The 22,191-nt window shown below is 41.4% G+C and overlaps 1 protein-coding gene across 7 annotated transcripts in view; it reads left to right on the top strand.

The window, feature by feature from the left end:
• Positions 1–22,191, top strand: part of mcf2l2 (MCF.2 cell line derived transforming sequence-like 2) — a 376,220-nt gene that overhangs the window by 292,395 nt on the left and 61,634 nt on the right. For all 7 annotated transcript variants that reach the window (XM_039810745.1, XM_039810749.1, XM_039810748.1 and 4 more), the window contains exons 24-27: positions 277–369; positions 1,286–1,364; positions 21,757–21,793; positions 22,028–22,125. In XM_039810745.1, coding sequence (XP_039666679.1) covers positions 277–369; positions 1,286–1,364; positions 21,757–21,793; positions 22,028–22,125 — 307 coding nt within the window. The remainder of the gene's footprint in view (positions 1–276; positions 370–1,285; positions 1,365–21,756; positions 21,794–22,027; positions 22,126–22,191) is intronic.

Raw genomic sequence — 22,191 nt, forward strand, 5'->3', positions numbered from 1 at the left:
CTGAAAGTTATAAATAGCCACTTTAAATGAATTACCAAAAATCAATGGACAATCTGCAAATCTGGGGGTAGAGTGGCATCTCAGCATTGTGCTGGTTGGTTTCTGGGTGTCCTGAAAAATAATTAATTATTTGTAAGACGCATAAGTTTAGTCTTCTATGTGCACTTCATGGAACAGAATACAATGCACAGAGGTCTCCCTAGCAGGTTATTCTGGCCATGTCAACTTGAGATTTGTAGCATCTCACAGTGTCTTTGCCCTACTGTCTCTGTCCAGATGAGTGCTGTGGGGATCACAGAGAACGTCAAAGGGGACATCAAAAAGTTTGAGGTGTGGTACAATGGCAGAGAGGAGGTTTACATCATCCAGGTATGTTGATGACGGTGGAATGAGTCACATAAAACAGCAAATATTAGATAAGAAAAGGAAGAAAGATTTGTGTTGCAGTATGTTGTTATTCAATACTTTTCTACTCTAATAATCATTTCACGACCACTTATCAAGTGAACCTTGTGATGGTGCCTGACCCTAGGTTGGAAACTACCTGACTGCATCAAGTAATCAAAACTAGCTCCACCTCAACCAGCTACAGCAGTAAAATGCTGCTTACGCAGTAATGCATCTGTATTAAAAAACATCATGTATCATCATGTATAATAATTTAACAGTCAGAGGGGAGATTTTATCACAGGAAAAGTACTTTTAATTTTGATACTTGAATATTTTGCGGATAATGCTTCTGTACTTTTACTTAGATAAGTGTTTGTCAGCACACTTATAGATTTGGAAAAATGCATGTTTTATATGGTGTTGCTGCATAGTTAAATTACTAATGTAATACCCTTGTCATGTCAGAAAAAAACATGTATTTGAACACTTGGTGTCGTAAATTAACATAAATATTAAAGTGTAGGTGTATTTTTTTTTGTTTCTGTTATAAATAGAAATATAAAAGTTTAAAAACACACTACATATTCAAAAGAACTTTATAATGATATATATATATATATATATATATATAAAATTTTGTTTTAGGTACTTCTTGGGAGGCATTCAGTAATATTTTCAAAACGCTCCTCTTGGGGACAGTGTTGCACCATACAGCTCTCCCACTTAACCCTTACTTACTATGAAAAACAGCATAAAAAGCAACAAAAACTCTTCTACTACCTTCTTAATATGTAATGGGTAGTGTGTGTGTGTGTGTGTGTGTGTGTGTGTGTGTGTGTGTGTGTGTGTGTGTGTGTGTGTGTGTGTGTGTGTGTGTATACACATTCTTCCCCAGGCTCCTTCCATGGATGTGAAAAATATGTGGGTGTCTGAGATTCGTAAAGTTCTTACAGGCCAGCTAGAGGCATGCAGAGGTACACACACATGCATATGAAAATATCTCCTTACTTGTTTTACCCCCTTCATAACAACTTATTTTAGTTCCAACTTGAAACCAAAGGACACGTATTTCTTTGTATTTCTAATCACACATTTAACTAATTTCTGTTGCTGCTATTGTATTACATCTTCACAATCCTCCAGACATGTCCCATGCTATATTAACTGCATCTTTCATGAACATTCTAAAAAAAAAAAAATACTTTTCAAAATTTGTATTCATATTCTTAATTTCCATTTTTCCCACGTTGTGGCTCTATCATTATTTTCTGCTGCAACAGCTCAATTTCTCTCGGTTATCATGAAATTGTCAACAGCAGTATCTATCAGCACATGTTGGAGTTATCCTTTGCTGCAATCTGGCGATAGGCTTGTCATTCTCTTGTGCCGACTGTGTTCCCAGTGAGGGAAATGTCCTCTAATACAGTCTGTAAACTGCAGACAGAGAAAAATGTTATTGCAACATACACATAATCACAGTATATTAAGCATTTTTGTAGTTGTCGTAAGTACACAAATGCATCACAATATTTACAGTCCTACAAAAAAAGTGTCTTTAACAGTAAAAAAACACATATACATTAAAACTAGTGACTTTCATGTAAATAACTATTTAGTACTCAAACGAAGAAAATAAGAAAAGAAAAAAAGAAAAAGGGTTCAGTTCTTTCCATTTCTGTTGAGGTTCACGGGAAATAGAGGACCCAAATGCAGGGGAGGCCGGCAGGCAGGAGATGGTGTAAACTTCTGGATTTAATATAACAGAAAACGGCAGTACAGAGACTGGAAAAATTCACTAAACCACACAGGGAGAAATCAAAAGCAACAGCGACAGGAGATAACATGCATAAGCTTGCAATCAGGAGCAATCAGGAGCAATCAGGAGCTAATAGGAGCTAATAGGAGCTATCAGGAGCTAGCAGTAGCTAGCAGGAGCAAGCAGGAGCAAGCAGGAACCATCACAAACTCAAAATGATCTGACATAGACAAAGGGAACACAGGGGTTAAATACATGAGGTAATGAACAAACGAGGGACAGGTGATACAACAGGTGAAACACATTAGGAGAGACAGGGTAATCAACAAAGGCGGGAAAACACAGGAAGTAAAACCAGACAAGACAGAAAACAGGACTATCAAAATAAAACAGGAAACAGAAACACACAAAACACAACACAGTCAAAACAGGGTAAACAGAAACCTACACAATGAATAGGCAAATAAATAAACAGAAATACACAACAGAAATATACAAAACAGGATAAACACACACAAGGGAACAGAAATATACAAACATGCAACTGAAATGTCCATAACTGCAACAGAACCCCCTCCTCAAGGGGCGGATCCCAGATGTCCCAAAAAAAAGTAGATCCTGGAGGGCGGAGAGGGACCGAAGGGGGAATAATCAAAAGGAGTCCAAAAAACAAAAAGCGTCCAGCAAACCAAAAACAACCCAAGGAGGGCGAGAGAGTCTGGAGGAAGCAGAGAGTCCATGGGTAAAGAGGGAGCTCAGGAACTGAATGGGCACTAGGGGGACAGGGGACCGAGGGCCCTAGGGCACAGAGAGCACTGGGGCACAGGGAACCGAGAGCACTGGGGCCCAGGGAACAGAGGAGCACTCGGGGAGCATAGAGGGCCAGAGAGGCCTGGGGGAAAACAGAGGGGCCACTCGGGACAGGGAACAGAGAGGGGCCACTCGGGACAGGAAACAGAGAGGGGCCACTCGGGATACGGAATAAGAGGAAATGAGGGGAGGGGGGGATTGCGAGAGGAAACAGAGAGGGGCCCCTCGGGACCCTGGGGAAACAGAGAGGTCCGAAAGGGACAGGGAACGGAGGCCGGGGGAAAGCGGAAGTGGGCGAAAGAAGAGGGCCGAGAGGTCCGCAAGAAGCGACAAAAAAGGCAGAAGCCTTCTGGTGGCTGAACTGTATAAATAATCTTAGAAAAACGGATGGAAACTTAGACATAGTCATATTTTCAAATCTCCAGTTAGTACACACCCCCAGAAGCTTTTTTCACCTGGGTCTAACATTGGGAGAGTTAGCGTAGAGTAGCGTTATCAGCTGAATAGCTTAGCGCAGGGGCTAATGGACCCACGTTTGTATCTCGTAAGTTACCCCACTAATAATGCCCGAAATGATACCAAACGTCTACAAGTAGTACAAATAGGTTATGCTCTCATAAAACGATGGATTGGAAAGTTTGTAAGTACACCAGAAGTTTATGTAAATAACACTTGCCTGCTGTCTTCTGCTCTCCGCTGTTGTTGTTGCTGCTGTAAGACGAGTGCTTAGGGCCGTCAGAGATATAGACCAGAGGTTTCTGTCACTTAGGAATGTGGATTTTGATGGATGACCTCTTGACCTGGGGGGTCAAGAGGTCACGACCTGTCAAAAAGTGATTGATGCCTTCCAGATGTGTGTGACTGGACTGTTCCGGAAGCTTCTAGAAGGAAGGCGTGTCCCGGAAATGACGTGTGTTAAGTGATGCAATGAGGGAGACACAGGAAGTAGAAAGATGCTTCATTTAAATGATCCAATGAGCGAGATACAGGAAATATCCGGATGTGTTTGAAATGAGCCAGTGAGAGAAGAGGGGTGTAGCGCTAATTTCCGTCATAAAAAGGGTTTCTTCCCCGCTTGAAACAGAGAAAGATAGTCTTTTCATTCTACACACAGCATGAATGTAAGTTTGAGTAACACTGATGCGTTTGAAATGAGCCAATACAACTCTCATGCAACTGTGAGAGCAGAACGTGTGTAAGGCAGGGTCTGTAAAATAGAAATGTGTAAGGCTCCTCTTACAACTGGCCAAGGAAGTAGCGTTAATAAGCGTGAATGGGCCTAAGCCCAAAGGTCAATGCATTTCTACCCACACACACACACAAAGCCACAGTTCATGTTGTCAGTACATGTTGATCGTATGTCTGTGCATGCTTAGCTCTAGTCCATATGTCTGGCCCTCCTGCGTCCTCCGGCTGCTCACTCATCATCAGGCTGTGCCTGCTTCGTTCTTCCGGGGATCGGTGTTCACTCCCTTTTCCCAACACACCCCTTTTTCCCTCGCCTCTTTTTTCCCATGCCCACAGCAACCCTCTACCGGAAATTGCGTTTTCAATTCAAATAAGCGAACCAGTGAGAAGTAAAGAAAAAAAAAAAAAAACTGTATCATAAATATGGTATTTTTCAACAGATCACACAAAATCACAAATGGCATTTGAACACATAACATTCATTGTGACTACTTTCTTTGAATTTTGACTGATTTATTCAACTTAGTCACACTTATTTTTTGTTTACGGTCAAAATGACCGCCATAGACAAAAAAAGAGTATAATATTCATCCATACACACACTCCTACAACTTTCCTGTGCTTGTGTGCCATTATACACATGAAACACACGCACACAAACAGACACAGTTCATGTTGTCAGTACATGTTGCCGCTTGTGCATGTGAACCACTAATGTTAGCACACACATGCATATGAATTTTAATTTGTGAATACAAAACTTATTTTGTATCATTTAAATGTAACCACATTGACTTAAAAGTCAGTTTGTGTTTAATGTGGTGAAAGAAAAATTACAAAAATTAAAAAACAAAAAGTGTGCTTTTAACATTTTTTTGTATTAATACAGCTTTTAAAATTATATTTAATTCTCCTCGATGTACGCAGTAGTTGTAAGAAAAGATTCAACTTGCAACCTGACCCAAATATGTTTCTTTGTAAAACGCCAGCGTTAAAAGTAAGTAGTTCTAACTTGAAGTTGCGTTGTAATTCAGAATTAACACATTGTTGCCAAAATGTAAGTCTTACAGGCAAGATATGGTATGTTCAACATGAATTTGTGAATACAAAACTTATTTTGTATCATTTTAATGTAACTAGCATATTTGACTTTAAAAAAAATGTGTTTAATGTGGTGAAAGATGTCAATTTTTTATTTTATTTTTACCACGCCCAGAACGCTTCCATACCACACCTCTTTTTCAGAAGTTTCCAAACTACGGCCCGTTCCAGAATTTTCCTAACCACACCCCCCTTACAATAGTATAAAGACTGAAGCAGACAGCGACAGAACATGCCACAGATGCGTTTGAAATGAGGGACTGAGTAAGAATTAAATCAAGTATCTTTACACTATTTGGAGCAGAATGTGTGTAAGGAACCAGAGAGAGCGAGAGAGAGAGAGGGTTTCCCGTTTTACTTTATGAAAGACACACATGTCCAAACAAGCATCCACCGTCTAACAATCTTGAATGTGGCCTCACACAGAGTATCTTACCATGGAAAGTCTTACCCGAAAAAGACTCAGCTACATAGAGGGCAGTAACATGGCCAGAGTGAACTACGTGGCCGATGTTCTGTTGCACCACGAGATGATATCAGGTGAAGAGTTGGAGTACATCCAGGCTATGAGAGGCACTCGGGACAGGGCTAGGGCCTTGATCGACCATGCAAGGAAGAAGGGCAACGGTGTTTGTAAGAAGTTTATGGAAACCTAGGAGGACAACGACAACCACAACGTCTTCTGTGGCTCGTCCGCAGCACCCGAGGTGTCCGGAGAGATACTCGCCATCTTGGACGATCTCGGCACTGAGGATTTTGTGGGACTCAAGTATTTCCTGCGCGACATACAAGTGTTTGGTCGAAGCCCCATTGCTCGAGCCGTTATGGATCGTCTGACTCATAGAACCCAGATAGCAGACGCAATCGCCCGGCGCTACAACGATAAAGCCCGCGCGGTCTTGATCATCCTGCTGAAGCGCATACACCGTAATGAACTGGTGGAAAGGACCCTTAGCGGCACCCGGGACGGTGGCCAACGGCCAAATCAGCCACGCACCTTTACCTTTGCTGAATATCGCAATGCCACAAGGAAATGCAGCTGATGTCAGGGAGAATGTGTGCCATACACTCGGGGACCTCGACGCTGACACCATGACAAGATTCATATGGACCCTGCATCTCCCAAGCAGCAAGTCTGAATGTGTCACGAAGTGTCAGTGACCTTGTAAAAGCATCCACAGAGCATGTAAATCATGACACGTTCATATACGTAGAAACCGTATTACGTATCGCTGTGTAAGGTTGGGAGAAATGACTTAGCCCAAAGGTTGGAGATGCACATAGCTAGGCTCGGTGTCTGAACCTCGTGGCCTGCTTCGTTCTGGCCCGGTGTTCACTCCCCTTTTCCCAACACACCCCTTTTTTCCCCATGCTCCAACACTCTATACCAGTAATAGCGTTTTCAATTCAAATAAGCGAACCAGTGAGAAATCAAAGATGCGTGCGCATCACGCAGCTGTGCCTCTAGCGGCCGAATCTGGGAGCGCATCTCGCAGTCGTGATGACGTCGCGGCCATACTGCGTACGGTGGGGTTACCTCTCCTGACGTGATGATGTATTTACATTTGTAAAGGTGTTAAAAACGCCTGATAGACCAATGGTTAGCTTGTAAATGTGAGGGCTATTGTTGTGGGTGTTACATCGTCATGCAGGGCGTGGCTTGTAGGATTTAAAAGTCTTGGTTTCATGCTGGCTGCTCACTTTTTACCTGCAGTTTTTAACTAGTCTGTTAGCTAGCTCGTTTTTTTATCACCCTTCAACAAAACCAGCTGTGGATTTTCTTTTTTAATTCTTTTGGTGAAAACAAGAGGAATCGTTTTTCAGCCATGTCTATCCACACATTTGGACAACAATCAGGATCATCTGATATTGAAGAAGGTGAGACAGCTAGAGTAGGACCCACTACATTTGCTCTGTACACTAACCCCCGAAAAGAGTTATGGGGAGGTGGAGAGACTGGAACACTATTTGGCTTGCGACAGGCCCCCGCAAAAGAGGCATCAGACGTGGCGACATGCTAATACTGGAACAACATGCGGTTTGAGCCAGGCTCCCAGAAAGAAGCGATTCCGTCCAGAGATCTTTCCTACAAGCATGACTGAATCGTGTACATCTGATCTAGAATATGTCGGTGTCAATGGATACAGATATTCAATTCGATACAGTGCAGGATACGTGACATTAGTTGTTTACACTAGTGTTGCTGTCGAATTATCTAGCAAAGCCAAAACAGCCTGTACAATCTCTGTGAAAGACTGGAGCCTTTTTCGTGAGGTTGTCTGCCCAGACCTTGACAATCCTGGCTTACCTGAGCTAGTGTATGTGTGTCAATGGGACAGTAGCATTGGCGCCAGTATCTATCGTGTGGAAGCAGACCGTTTCACTAGACCTACAGAGGATTTTATTTTCCTTACGTATGCAGCGAAAAGGGAGAAGTTAGTTGCAGCCCGTGGTCCTGAAGAATGGAAGTTAAAACCATACCCTGTTTCTAACGAGGAATACAACAAATGGTTTAAAAACGTCTTCTTTATATAATGGTGTGACTGGGAGATTTTGAAGAAACAGTTTGATACCATTGACTATGTCATCAGAAGAGACAAAATAAGGAGTTCTTATGAAAACATGAGAAAAAGATTGATATTTGGGGATGCTGACCAACAGTCTCTGCCCCTGCCACGGACCCTCTATAGACCTAAAATCGTGAGACACAAAGACTAGCTAAACGGTGGGTCTAATTTTTATGTGCTAATTATTTGCCAAAATAGTTAAAATGCTTTTTTTTTTTTTTTTTTTGCGACTGTGATTGTAATGTGTGATTTTTTTTTCTTCCCAGAGGATCTGGAGTGGTGTCATCCGTCCCCCGGAACGCCGCCTAACACCCCGTATTTATTTGCACCACTGACGTCAACCGGCTCTCCTAAATCCCTTTCATCATCATCATCGACACCTCCAACGCCGGAACACTTTCTTAGTATTTGGTAGGATTGCCTGTTTCACTTGGGCCAAACGTTTTGGGTATCCTTCCACAAGCTTTCTACAATAGTTTGCTGGAATTTTGGCCCACTCCTCTTGACAGAACTGGTGTAACTGGGTCAGGTTTGTAGGCCTTCTTGCTCGCACTCGCCTTTTCAGTGCCGCCCACAAATGTTCTATGGGATTGAGATCAGGGCTTTGTGATGGCCACTCCAATACCTTGACTTTGTTGTCCTTAAGCCACTTTGTAACTAATTTGGAGGTATGCTTGGGGTCAGTGTCCATTTGGAAGACCCATTTGCGCCCAAGCTTTAACTTCCTGGCCGATGTCTTCAGATGTTGCTTCAATATATCCACAAAATTTTCCTGGCCTACGTTGCCCCAAAATTTCTTTCTTTGTAAAACGTCAACGTTAAAAGTAAGTAGTACTACTTTTGCATTTTCTCTGGTCTTATGTTATCTGCATTTCAACCTTAGCTCAGAGCTTCGTACTATGGATTTTACTTATTATTTACAAACATTACCAGTGTTAAAAAAACAAAGTGCTTGTGACATTTTTGTATTAATACAGCTTTTAAAATGATAGTATTCTCCTTGACGTACACAATATGTATAAAAATGTAAGATGAGATTCAACTTTGCACTCTGCCCTTTTTTTTTTTTTTGTTTTTTTTGTAAAACACCAACGTTAAAAGTAAGTAGGACTATCTTGAAGTATTTAATAGTAAGTAATACTACCCTGGTCTCATGTTATCTGCATTTCAACCTGAGCTCAATTATTTATCATAATCATTACTTATACAAAATATATACATACAGGAATGAATGCAACTGACAACTTGGTCAATATAATATGAATATCATAATATTTGATGGCCTGTTCAGAGAATAACCGACACATTATATACCACTTAAGAGCAGAAACTAAGAATTTAAGACCACAACTATTTATCCTCTAAACATATCACTGAAAAGACCCTGAAGGGTGTTGAAACGGCCACTATGATTACATCAAAACTCTGACTCAAACAAGGTTCTTGTTATTTACTAAAAAAGAGAGGATTTAAGAAAACTATGAGATTGTTAAAAAATTTAAAAAAAATTTAAAATAGGGAGCTTGTCCCTCCAAGCGAACTGCTATTTTATTTTTGAATTGATATATCCAAATGTGATATTGTTCGACTTTGTAATTCTATTATTGGTATACAATGTTCTGTTAATTTTGTTTTGTTTGTTAGATTATTTTAATTGTCTTTTTTTCTATCTACAACATCTATCAATGTTGGAAGATCTCTCTTGGAGTAGACTAGTTTCTACCTTTAACAGAGCAAGGGCCTCTAGCTTGCAGTTGTCAGCTAAAGTCAAACTCTGCTCTGCACCACTTACACACACACACACACACACTCACACACACACCCACACACACTCATTTATGTTTTATGAGAACCAACTTTATAACCATCACTTGTGGGGGCCACCCTTTCTAAAGGTGCTAGACGTATGAAAAAAATCAGGTATACTCACCATAGCTTTGTTAGCTTAAACCTTCAAACATCTGAATTGATAAAGTAATGACTTCCCCATCCTATATGGGGACTTGTAAAAAACTGAGTTAACATGGTTGGTTGGACCTCATTTGCATGTTATTTACATAATTCACACAAATTCCATCGTGATTAGTGGGGACTTTGCAACAAATAAATTAAATAAAGGTTTAATTTACAGATTTAATCCATGTAGAATGAAAATATGCATAAACAGTACTTTAATAACAAAATTTGTAAATTCATCTTAGCTTAGTCGTTTATAGATAGCGTATATGTGGAGCATGAAGCTTGAAAAGGTGAGTGATTAAAACCATCACTTTTGCATATCACACATCTTAACATAGCAAAACATATGATTATACAGTTGAAACCAGATATTTACATACACTTCAGAAAACTTACCAGTAAACTTTTATTTCTTTACTGTCATACATGAAATCAGAGTAAACTTTTTCTGTTTTAGATCTCCATTTGAGTTAATTGGTGGCACGCCTGTGGATGCATATAAAGGCACACCTCTTTCTTTGACATCATGGGAAAATCAAGAGAAATCAACCAAGACATCAGGAAAATAATTGTGGACCTCTACAAGTGTGGCTCATCCTTAGGTACAATTTCCAGATGCCTGAAGGTCCCACGTTCATCTGTTCAGACAATAATACGCAAGTATAAAAAACATGGGAATGTACAACCATCATACCGCTCAGGAAGGAGACGGATTCTGAATCCCAGAGAGGAACGTTTTTTGGTGTGAAATGTGTGAATCAATCCCAGGACAACAGCAAAAAACCTTGCGAAGATGCTAGCTGAAACTGGTAAGACAGTGTCCACAGTAAAACAAGTCCTGTACCACCATGAGCTAAAAGGTTCCTCTGGGAGAAGAAAGCCATTACTTCAAAACCACCATAAAAAAGCCAGACATGTGGACAAAAATCTCAATTTCTGGAGACATGTCCTGTGGTCTGACGAAACAAAGATTGAACTGTTCGGCCATAATGATAAACGGTATATTTGGAAGAAAAAGGGCGAAGCTTTGAAGCCTCAGAACACCATCCCAACTGTGAAGTATGGGGGTGGTAGGATAATGTTATAGGGCTGCTTTGCTGCAGAAGGGACTGGCACTTCACAAAATAGATGGCCTCATGAGAAAAGAAAATTTTGTGGATATATTGAAGCAACATCTGAAGACATCGGCCAGGAAGTTAAAGCTTGGGCGCAAATGGGTCTTCCAAATGGACACTGACCCCAAGCATACCTCCAAATTAGTTACAAAGTGGCTTAAGGACAACAAAGTCAAGGTATTGGAGTGGCCATCACAAAGCCCTGATCTCAATCCCATAGAACATTTGTGGGCGGCACTGAAAAGGCGAGTGCGAGCAAGAAGGCCTACAAACCTGACCCAGTTACACCAGTTCTGTCAAGAGGAGTGGGCCAAAATTCCAGCAAACTATTGTAGAAAGCTTGTGGAAGGATACCCAAAACGTTTGGCCCAAGTGAAACAGGCAATCCTACCAAATACTAAGAAAGTGTTCCGGCGTTGGAGGTGTCGATGATGATGATGAAAGGGATTTAGGAGAGCCGGTTGACGTCAGTGGTGCAAATAAATACGGGGTGTTAGGCGGCGTTCCGGGGGATGGTGACACCACTCCAGATCCTCTGGGAAGAAAAAAAAATCACACATTACAATCACAGTCAAGCAAAAAGAATTTTTAACTATTTTGGCAAATAATTAGCACATACAAAAATTAGACCCACCGTTTAGCTAGTCTTTGTGTCTCATGATTTTAGGTCTATAGAGGGTCCGTAGCAGGGAGACAGACTGTTGGTCAGCATCCCCAAATATCAATCTTTTTCTCATGTTTTCATAAGAACTCCTTATTTTGTCTCTTCTGATGACATAGTCAATGGTATCAAACTGTTTCTTCAAAATCTCCCAGTCACACCATTGTATAAAGAAGACGTTTTTAAACCATTTGTTGTATTCCTTGTTAGAAACAGGGTATGGTTTTAACTTCCATTCTTCAGGACCACGGGCTGCAACTAACTTCTCGCCTGCACATATGCGCTAAGGAAAATAAAATCCTCTGTAGGTCTAGTGAAACGGTCTGCTTCCACACGATAGATACTGGCGCCAATGCTACTGTCCCATTGACACACATACACTAGCTCAGGTAAGCCAGGATTGTCAAGGTCTGGGCAGACAACCTCACGAAAAAGGCTCCAGTCTTTCACAGAGATTGTACAGGCTGTTTTGGCTTTGCTAGATAATTCGACAGCAACACTAGTGTAAACAACTAATGTCACGTATCCTGCACTGTATCGAATTGAATATCTGTATCCATTGACACCGACATATTCTAGATCAGATGTACATGATTCAGTCATGCTTGTAGGAAAGATCTCTGGACGGAATCGCTTCTTTCTGGGGAGCCTGGCTCAAACCGCATGTTGTTCCAGTATTAGCATCGCCGCGTCTTGATGCCTCTTTCGAGGGGCCTGTCGCAAGCCAAATAGTGTTCCAGTCTCTCCACCTCCCCATAACTCTTTTCGGGGGTTAGTGTACAGAGCAAATGTAGTGGGTCCTACTCTAGCTGTCTCACCTTCTTCAATATCAGATGATCCTGATTGTTGTCCAAATGTGTGGATAGACATGGCTGAAAAACGATTCCTCTTGTTTTCACCAAAAGAATTAAAAAAGAAAATCCACAGCTGGTTTTGTTGAAGGGTGAGATCTATCAGGGTATGGTATCAGGTATGAGGGTCTATCAGGCGTTTTTAACACCTTTACAAATGTAAATACATCATCACGTCAGGAGAGGTAACCCCACCCTACGCAGTATGGCTGCGACGTCATCACGACTGCGAGATGCGCTCCCAGATTCGGCCGCTAGAGGCACAGCTGCGTGATGCGCACGCATCTTTGATTTCTCACTGGTTCGCTTATTTTAATTGAAAACGCTATTACTGGTATAGAGTGTTGGAGCATGGGGAAAAAAGGGGTGTGTTGGGAAAAGGGGAGTGAACACCGGGCCAGAACGAAGCAGGCCACGAGGTTCAGACACCGAGCCTAGCTATGTGCATCTCCAACCTTTGGGCTAAGTCATTTCTCCCAACCTTACACAGCGATGCATGTACGGTTTCCACGTATATGAACGTGTCATGATTTACATGCTCTGTGGATGCTTTTACAAGGTCACTGACACTCGTGACACATTCAGACTTGCTGCTTGGGAGATGCAGGGTCCATATGAATCTTGTCATGGTGTCAGCGTCGAGGTCCCCGAGTGTATGGCACACATTCTCCCTGACATCAGCTGCATTTCCTTGGATAGCATTGCGATATTCAGCAAAGGTAAAGGGTCGTGGCTGATTTGACGTTTGGCCACCGCCACGGGTGCCGCCGCTTAGGGATCCTTTCCACCAGTTCATTACGGTGTATGCGCGCTTCAGCAGGATGATCAAGACCGCGCGGCTTTATCGTTAGTAGCGCCGGGCGCATTGCGTCCGCTATCTGGGTTCTATGAGTCAGACGATCCATAACGGCTCGAGCAATGGGGCTTCGACCAAACACTTGTATGTCGCGCAGGAAATACTTGAGTCCCACAAAATCCTCAGTGCCGAGATCGTCCAAGATGGCGAGTATCTCTCCGGACACCTCGGGTGCTGCGGACGAGCCACAGAAGACGTTGTGGTTGTCGTTGTCCTCCCAGGTTTCCATAAACTTCTTACAAACACCGTTGCCCTTCTTCCTTGCATGGTCGATCAAGGCCCTAGCCCTGTCCCGAGTGCCTCTCATAGCCTGGATGTACTCCAACTCTTCACCTGATATCATCTCGTGGTGCAACAGAACATCGGCCACGTAGTTCACTCTGGCCATGTTACTGCCCTCTATGTAGCTGAATCTTTTTCGGGTAAGACTTTCCATGGTAAGATACTCTGTGTGAGGCCACATTCAAGATTGTTAGACGGTGGATGCTTGTTTGGACATGTGTGTCTTTCATAAAGTAAAACGGGAAACCCTCTCTCTCTCTCGCTCTCTCTGGTTCCTTACACACATTCTGCTCCAAATAGTGTAAAGATACTTGATTTAATTCTTACTCAGTCCCTCATTTCAAACGCATCTGTGGCATGCTCTGTCGCTGTCTGCTTCAGTCTTTATACTTTTGTAAGGGGGTGTGGTTAGGAAAATTCTGGGCAGACGTAGTTTGGAAACTTCTGGAAAAGAGGTGTGGTTATGAAGGCGTTCTGGGCGTGGTAAAAATAAAATAAAAATGACATCTTTCACCACATTAAACACATTTTTTTAAAAGTCAAATATGCTAGTTACATTAAAATGATACAAAATAAGTTTTGTATTCACAAATTCATGTTGAACATACCATATCTTGCCTGTAAGACTTACATTTTGGCAACAATGTGTTAATTCTGTATTACAACGCAACTTCAAGTTAGAACTACTTACTTTAACGCGTGGCGTTTTACAAAGAAACATATTTGGGTCAGGTTGCAAGTTGAATCTTTTCTTACAACTACTGCGTACATCGAGGAGAATTAAATATAATTTTAAAAGCTGTATTAATACAAAAAAATGTTAAAAGCACACTTTTTGTTTTTTAATTTTTGTAATTTTTCTTTCACCACATTAAACACAAACTGACTTTTAAGTCAATGTGGTTACATTTAAATGATACAAAATAAGTTTTGTATTCACAAATTAAAATTCATATGCATGTGTGTGCTAACATTAGTGGTTCACATGCACAAGCGGCAACATGTACTGACAACATGAACTGTGTCTGTTTGTGTGCGTGTGTTTCATGTGTATAATGGCACACAAGCACAGGAAAGTTGTAGGAGTGTGTGTATGGATGAATATTATACTCTTTTTTGTCTATGGCGGTCATTTTGACCGTAAACAAAAAATAAGTGTGACTAAGTTGAATAAATCAGTCAAAATTCAAAGAAAGTAGTCACAATGAATGTTATGTGTTCAAATGCCATTTGTGATTTTGTGTGATCTGTTGAAAAATACCATATTTATGGTACAGTTTTTTTTTTACTTCTCACTGGTTCGCTTATTTGAATTGAAAACGCAATTTCCGGTAGAGGGTTGCTGTGGGCATGGGAAAAAAGAGGCGAGGGAAAAAGGGGTGTGTTGGGAAAAGGGGAGTGAACACCGATCCCCGGGACAGAACGAAGCAGGCACAGCCTGATGAGTACGGAGCAGCGGAGGACGCAGGAGGGCCAGACATATGGACTAGAGCTAAGCATGCACAGACATACGATCAACATGTACTGACAACATGAACTGTGGCTGTTTGTGTCTCTGTGTGTGTGTGTGTGTGTGTGTGTGTGTGTGTGTGTGTGTGTGTGTGTGTGGGTAGAAATGCATTGACCTTTGGGCTTAGGCCCATTCACGCTTATTAACGCTACTTCCTTGGCCTGTTGTAAGAGGAGCCTTACACATTCCTATTTTACAGACCCTGCCTTACAGTTGCATGAGAGTTGTATTGGCTCATTTCAAACGCATCAGTGTTACTCAAACTTACATTCATGCTGTGTGTAGATTGAAAAGCCTATCTTTCTCTGTTTCAAGCGGGGAAGAAACCCTTTTTATGACGGAAATTAGCGCTACACCCCTCTTCTCTCACTGGCTCATTTCAAACACATCCGGATATTTCCTGTATCTCGCTCATTGGATCATTTAAATGAAGCATCTTTCTACTTCCTGTGTCTCCCTCATTGCATCACTTAACACACGTCATTTCCGGGACACGCCTTCCTTCTAGAAGCTTCCGGAACAGTCCAGTCACACACATCTGGAAGGCATCAATCACTTTTTGACAGGTCGTGATCCATCAAAATCCACATTCCTAAGTGACAGAAACCTCTGGTCTATATCTCTGCCGTCTACAAATTACAACACCGAAAAGAGATGCAACAAAAATATTTTTTAATTTAACTTTTTTTTTAAAGTAAGTGCTGTAGTATAACTAGCAGGAGACAAGTTATAATTGAGGTAAGTTTGGAGACATTACCTTATTTAATCATTAAATTAATAAATATTTTTGTTGTATCTCTTTTCGGTGTAGTAATTTGTAGACGGCCCTAAGCACTCGTCTAACTGCAGGTAGCAGCAGCAGCAACAGAGAGCTGAAGAGAGCAGGCAAGTGTTCATAAACTTCTGGTGTACTTACAAACTTTCCAATCCATCGTTTTATGAGAGCATAACCTATTTGTACTACTTGTAGACGTTTGGTATCATTTCGGGCATTATTAGTGGGGTACAAGATACAAACGTGGGTCCATTAGCCCCTGCGCTAAGCTATTCAGCTGATAACGCTACTCTAGCTAACTCTCCCAATGTTCGACCCAGGTGAAAAAAACTTCTGGGCAGGTGTTTGGCTCGAGGTTATGGTGCAAAGACCCTAGGGTGAATTACTCCGAACCATCACTTTAACAACTGAGAAAACAGTGAAGATGAAAAAACTCGATCTATTTCGAAGGTCAAGAATAAACTGTCATGTGAGACTGGATTTGGGAATGGGGTGACATCACTACAAAGATGGGGCAAGAAATCCAAAAATTCAGATGATCAACAGACAAAAACTACAAAAACAGGACTCATATAGTAAAGAAATGAGTCGGGAATTACCCCATTCCCGATGCTTTCCGGGTTTTGGGACCTGGGTATCTTGTTTAGGGATGGAAATTATTTTACTGATATCAAGCCAAGACAAATTATTACATCACCCTCATCAGCAACCAGCAAAACCAGCCCAGAATGCTGTTTTCCACTATTAACGCCCCATTGACACTCACCAACCTCCCGATGAACCTGATTGTTGCACCAAGTTCCTGGATTTCTTCCAGGCAAAAGTGGACCTTATCCATCAGCAACTCCTGGTGTGTGCCCCAACCACTTCTAATTCCAATCAACCGAAGGACATTGCTCCCTCCCCTGCTCATCTGCCTCAGCGCTGCCTCTCCTCTTTCACACCTGTGGATAACCCTCTAGTGACCAAGCTGGTCACAAAAGCAAAGGCTTCCACTTGCTCCCTGGATCCAATGCCTTGTCAAAGCATGTCTGCCTGTCCTGTGTCTCATCATGGTGGATGTCATCAACTGCTCCTTGGAATCTGGCATAGTACACACCTACTTTAAAACTGCCTCAGTCACCCCTATCCACAAGAAGCCAAGTTCGGATCCGGAGGATGCAAACAACTACCAGCCAATCTCCAACCTTCCATTCCTAAGTAAAGTCCTGGAAAAAGCAAACTGAAGTCAGAGCTAAAACAGAGCTCTTGGTTGTGGAGGCGCTGCTCCAGAAGGTTGGAGATCTCATCCTGGATGTTGATGGGTGCGCCATCCACCCATCCTCTGAGGTCCGCCACCTTGGTGTAATCCTGGACTTCACCATCTCTTTCCATACGCACATCAAATCCATCACCAAATCAGCCTTTTTTCATCTCAAAAACATCTCCAGACTCCGGCCATCACTCTCTGACTCCGTGGCAGAAACCCTCATTCATGCTTTCATAACCTCCCGTTTGGACTACTGCAATGGAGTCCTTTCTGGTCCCCAGCAAACCCTAGACAGGCTCCAGTATGTCCAAAACTCTGCTGCCAGGCTCCTCACCCACACCAAGACCTGGCAGCACATCACCCCAACCCTCATCCACCTTCACTGGCTCCCAATTAAGTCCTGCATCACATATAAAATCCTACTTCTCACCTACAAATCCCTCAATGCCCTGGCCCCACTGTACCTCTCCGACCTCCTCCATCCATACACCCCACCCTGAAACCTGCAGTCCTCAGACACCGGCCTGCTCTCCATTCCCCACACCAGACTCTGTACCTTTGGAAACAGAGCCTTTAGTGTTGCAGCCCCATCCCTCTGGAACACCCTCCATGCAGATATTCGATATGCTACATCCTTGGACATTCTTAAAAAACTCCTGAAACACCACCTGTATACCACAGCCTACAACCTCCTTTGGTTTAGCCACAGTAATTCTGTAGAGTGTCCCTGGGTTTCATGAAAGGCGCTATATAAATAACAGTTATTATTATTATTATTATTATTATTATTATTATTATTTTTATTATTATTGTATTGTCTGACCAACTCTCTGAAAATAAAGAGACATGGTGACAGAGAGAGAAATAGAAAGTGTGCATGTGTGTTTGAGCAAGAGAGATTTCGTATGGAGAGTAGTGCTTCACTGGTCAAAGGACTTTCCAGCTAAGCTTCTGAGCCTTCTGAGCTAATACTCTTGCATCATAATGAATAACAAAACAATGGATACCTCTAATTGTAATTATACAATTTGGATCTATCAATGATGGGCATAATTTTACAATGCCAGAATCCCTCTACACTATATATTCGTTGTATGCTAAAACATTTCATAGCCTGAGCTGAAACATATTACAAAATATTCAGCAGTTTTTTGTTAATGCATGCTTCACCAATTCATAAACTTACCATCTTTGCAATGCAATAAGAAACTTAGACAATACCCTTTGGGTTTATTGATCTCTTGGAGGATATTGGGCCTTTGCAGCAGAATAATTGAAATGATACAGCAAAGAAATGGATGAAAGAAAAATGTAATATAGACACAAAAACACAAATCATATCAGGTGTTACTTATTATGACAACTATTAATGTGTTAGGCTGTATAAGGGAGACATGGGGTCAGTAAATGAATGGATTTACTGTATAGTCTCAAATAATAGCCAGCATGACCAAAGTAAGGAAATAACATGAAAGAGGGGTGTGATTACCTGTATTCTAATAGTTCACATAGTACATTCAGAACAAGGATTATGCCCTTTGAGCCACTTGAAGGGTTTTAATACGAAACATTTTTGTAGGAAGTGTTGAGATTCATTGACAGTGTCTTAACAGTGATTGAAAGACTACCAGTGTTTCCCATACATAGGTTCTACTTGGGTGCACCATCCAGGTAAATTGAGACCCGCCCAGGTAGATAAAATCCGAATAAAATTTTCTTTACAAACAATGGTGTATTTTTTACAGCGCACACAGACCATCTGCCTCCAGCCCCTCCCCCTCGTGAAGTTGCTTGCCACGTGCATGACAGCGTCAAAAGTCAAAGTCAAAGTCAGCTTTATTGTCGATTTTTCATATGTCCCAAACATACAAAGCAATCGAAATTACGTTTCCCTCCATCCCACGGTGAAGACAAAAAAACATGTAGTTTAATAAAACTAAAATAAACTAAAAAATAAAAATTAGACATTTAAAGTTAAGTGACAAGTCAAGTGACATGATAGTGCAAAGACAGTTTCGGTCATAGCAAACATGAGAAGTGTGCAAATGGCATGATAGTGCAAAGACAGTTCGTCAAGAAAAAGAACAGCACTTGAAGTGTGCAAATGGCATTGTAGTGCAAAGCCTGTTCAGTCATAGCAGTCATAGCAGCATCAAAGTGTGCAAATGGCATGGTAGTGCAAGGACATCGTTGGGGAGGGGGTTGTGTCATCTTCTTGACGGCCTGGTGACTGAGGGGAGAGAGTTCAGCATCCTAACAGCCTGGTGGATGAAGCTGTTGTTGTTTCTGGTAGTGCGGGAGTAGAGGCTCCTGTACCTCTTCCCAGATGGCAGAAGGCTGAACAAATTGTGAGCTGGATGACTTTCATCGCTCATAATTGTGGTCGCTTTGCGGATGAGACGGGTGGAGTATATGTCTTTCAGGGAGGGGAGTGGCACACCAATGATCTTTCCGGCTGTGTTAATTATGCGCTGAAGAGCTTTCCTGTTGTATTCAGTGCAGCTCCCACCCCACACAGTGATGCAGCTGGAAAGGATACTCTCAATGGTTCCTCTGTAGAACGTGCTCATGATGGGTGATGGAGCACTTGCCCGTCTGAGTCTGCACAGGAAGTAGAGACGCTGCTGAGCCTTCTTCACCAGAGATACAGTGTTGGTGGTCCAGGAGAGATCTTCACAAATGTGCACCCCCAAGAATTTGGTGCTACTCACTCTCTCCACGTCGGCACCATCAATCAATGGTCAATGTTGCACTTACTCAGAGAGGCTATTGTTACGTTAGTAGTAGCATGCTGCTGGTGGTCTTGCAATGGGATTAACTATACTAATAAAACCGTAGAAACAACGCGGCCACGCTGCTTTGAAAGCTCCCCAAACGTCATTTATCAGAGTCTGGCTGTTACCCCTCTCCGGGGCAGTCTCCTCCGCTCCATATCTTTATGACGGAGCTAGCTAGCTAACCGGAGCTGGCTGGAACTAACTGCTAATTAGAGCTAATCGTTGCTAACCGAGCCTTCAGTTCTCTGTGCCTGTATCCATAAACTGTATTTATGGACCCGAGCCAAAATAAAACTGAATGACAGAAATCTGCTCAGATGAGATGCAACAGGACATGTATTACTATACAGCGTATAGTAGAACAGCGTGTTTAGGATCCCCAAATCATGGATTAATACACTTAAAAAAAAAAATCTAACCAACAAAATGAACAAGAATTAACTTTAGATAGGTACTATTATATGATTTAACAGGAGTTAGGAGGGAACAGTGTTGAGATTAATAATATGTAATTTTCATGTAATTACAGGTATTTTATCTGCTGAATCGTTAACATTTGGCAATAAAAAACTGATTTAATTGACAAAGCACATCATGGCTACACTTTTTTGTCATTTGTTTGAAATTTAACGAGCAATTTGTTGTATTTTAGCAAAATGCTGAAAGCAGCAGAAATGCAGAACTGAGTAGGCTACATTTTAATATCTGTTTATTCATCACAAGTTATATCATTATCATGATATTCAACGTTAGGACATATAGCATATTTTCCTCATAACTACCCTGAAATTGTGTCAGGTGCCGCATAGTGTCGCAATATTTTCATCTGTATCATCTTTTAGTCTAATTTGTTTAATATGTAAATAGTTATTTCTTTCTAAATTATCTGATAATGTTATGTAGTCATTGTTTTCACCTTTGTTTGACTAGTTTATAACTGAACCCATTATTACTAAACCCAGCCATTACGCGTAATGGTAAATATAAATGTAAAATGGTCAAAGTAAGCAACTTCAATAATTAGTGAATAAAAACCGCATTTCTGTTAGAAAAGGGAGCAGCAGAGGGGTGACTGTGGCATGCCTGTTTTTTTACTGCTTTTGTAGTGCTGTAGAAACATGTTGCTTACAGTTGGCGTTCCCAACCTTTCTGGCTTGTGACCTCTTAAACAAAGCAATGTCTATTTGCTAACTTTTAGAGGCCTTTTAGAGGAGCTATAATTATTCAGTAATTCTAATAAAATAATAAAGATTAGAGTAAGAATAAAAAATAAATATGTTTTTTCTGCTTTCATATTATGTTAATCATCTCATGACCCCTGAGATTTATCTTGCAAGCAAAATCATTCACATAGCTTTGTATTTCACTTACAGTATGTGAGCTATGCATTTTACTAGATTCTTCTCTAGAGATTTCTTGTCATACAGCAGAATCCTATGGCCGGCCAGATTTGTTAACTTTGCATTTATGAAGCCTTTTATTTAGATATGGGTTGATATCAAAAGCTGTATCCCCCATAACTTTTATGTTCTGATGTTTCTTTCTTTTTTTCATAGCACCACAAAAAAACCATGTTAAACAAAAAATTAATTAATCACAGCAGAATATTTTTTACATTCTGGTGGAAACAGGTAGGCCTTCCACTTTACCTTTAGCCTGGCAGGCTAGCGCTTGTCTCTGGAGTTTCATATGTACGGGAAAACAAAGCTCTGGAAGTCCAGAGATTAGTTTGAAGCATTTCTGGAGGGGGGCTTTAAACTTCAGCAGACCTTTAATTAATAAGACAGCAGATCATAATGCTCACATAAATCATTTATGTTACCGTCATATGGACCATGGTGAAAGGCACTGAGGAAACAGTGTTATCATTTGATGAACAGTAAAATGTAATATCTCTTTGTGTTCACAGAAGCCAGCCAGCTCAACATCTATGGGGTTCCCATGAGGTGAACCACCAACTTATTTTCAAAATACAAAATGACATGATGATTCTTTTCAGTACAAAAAAGCTAAAATAAAGAGTTAATAAAATTAACTAGTAGATACTATTATACAGATTTTGCACAGGATCTGAAACCTTGCTGTGAGAACATTCCATATTACACAGGGGATATAAGGATCATTCTTCTCCAGCCATTTCGTCCACTAATTTTAGCTGTCACTCTACTCTTGTATCCCAGGAATGTGCGTAAGATGGCGCTGAGACAATCCGATTCATCGAGTCCAGAGTTATGCTTCAGGAGAACCAACCCTAGCCCTAATATGAGGCAGAAGAAAGGTGAGAGGTCACTAGTTGCCTTAAAACATACTCCAAATAGCCATGTGAGATGGCTATGGTGGCGGC

This window comes from Perca fluviatilis, chromosome 9 (genome assembly GCF_010015445.1).
Source record: "Perca fluviatilis chromosome 9, GENO_Pfluv_1.0, whole genome shotgun sequence".
NCBI lineage: Eukaryota > Metazoa > Chordata > Actinopteri > Perciformes > Percidae > Perca > Perca fluviatilis.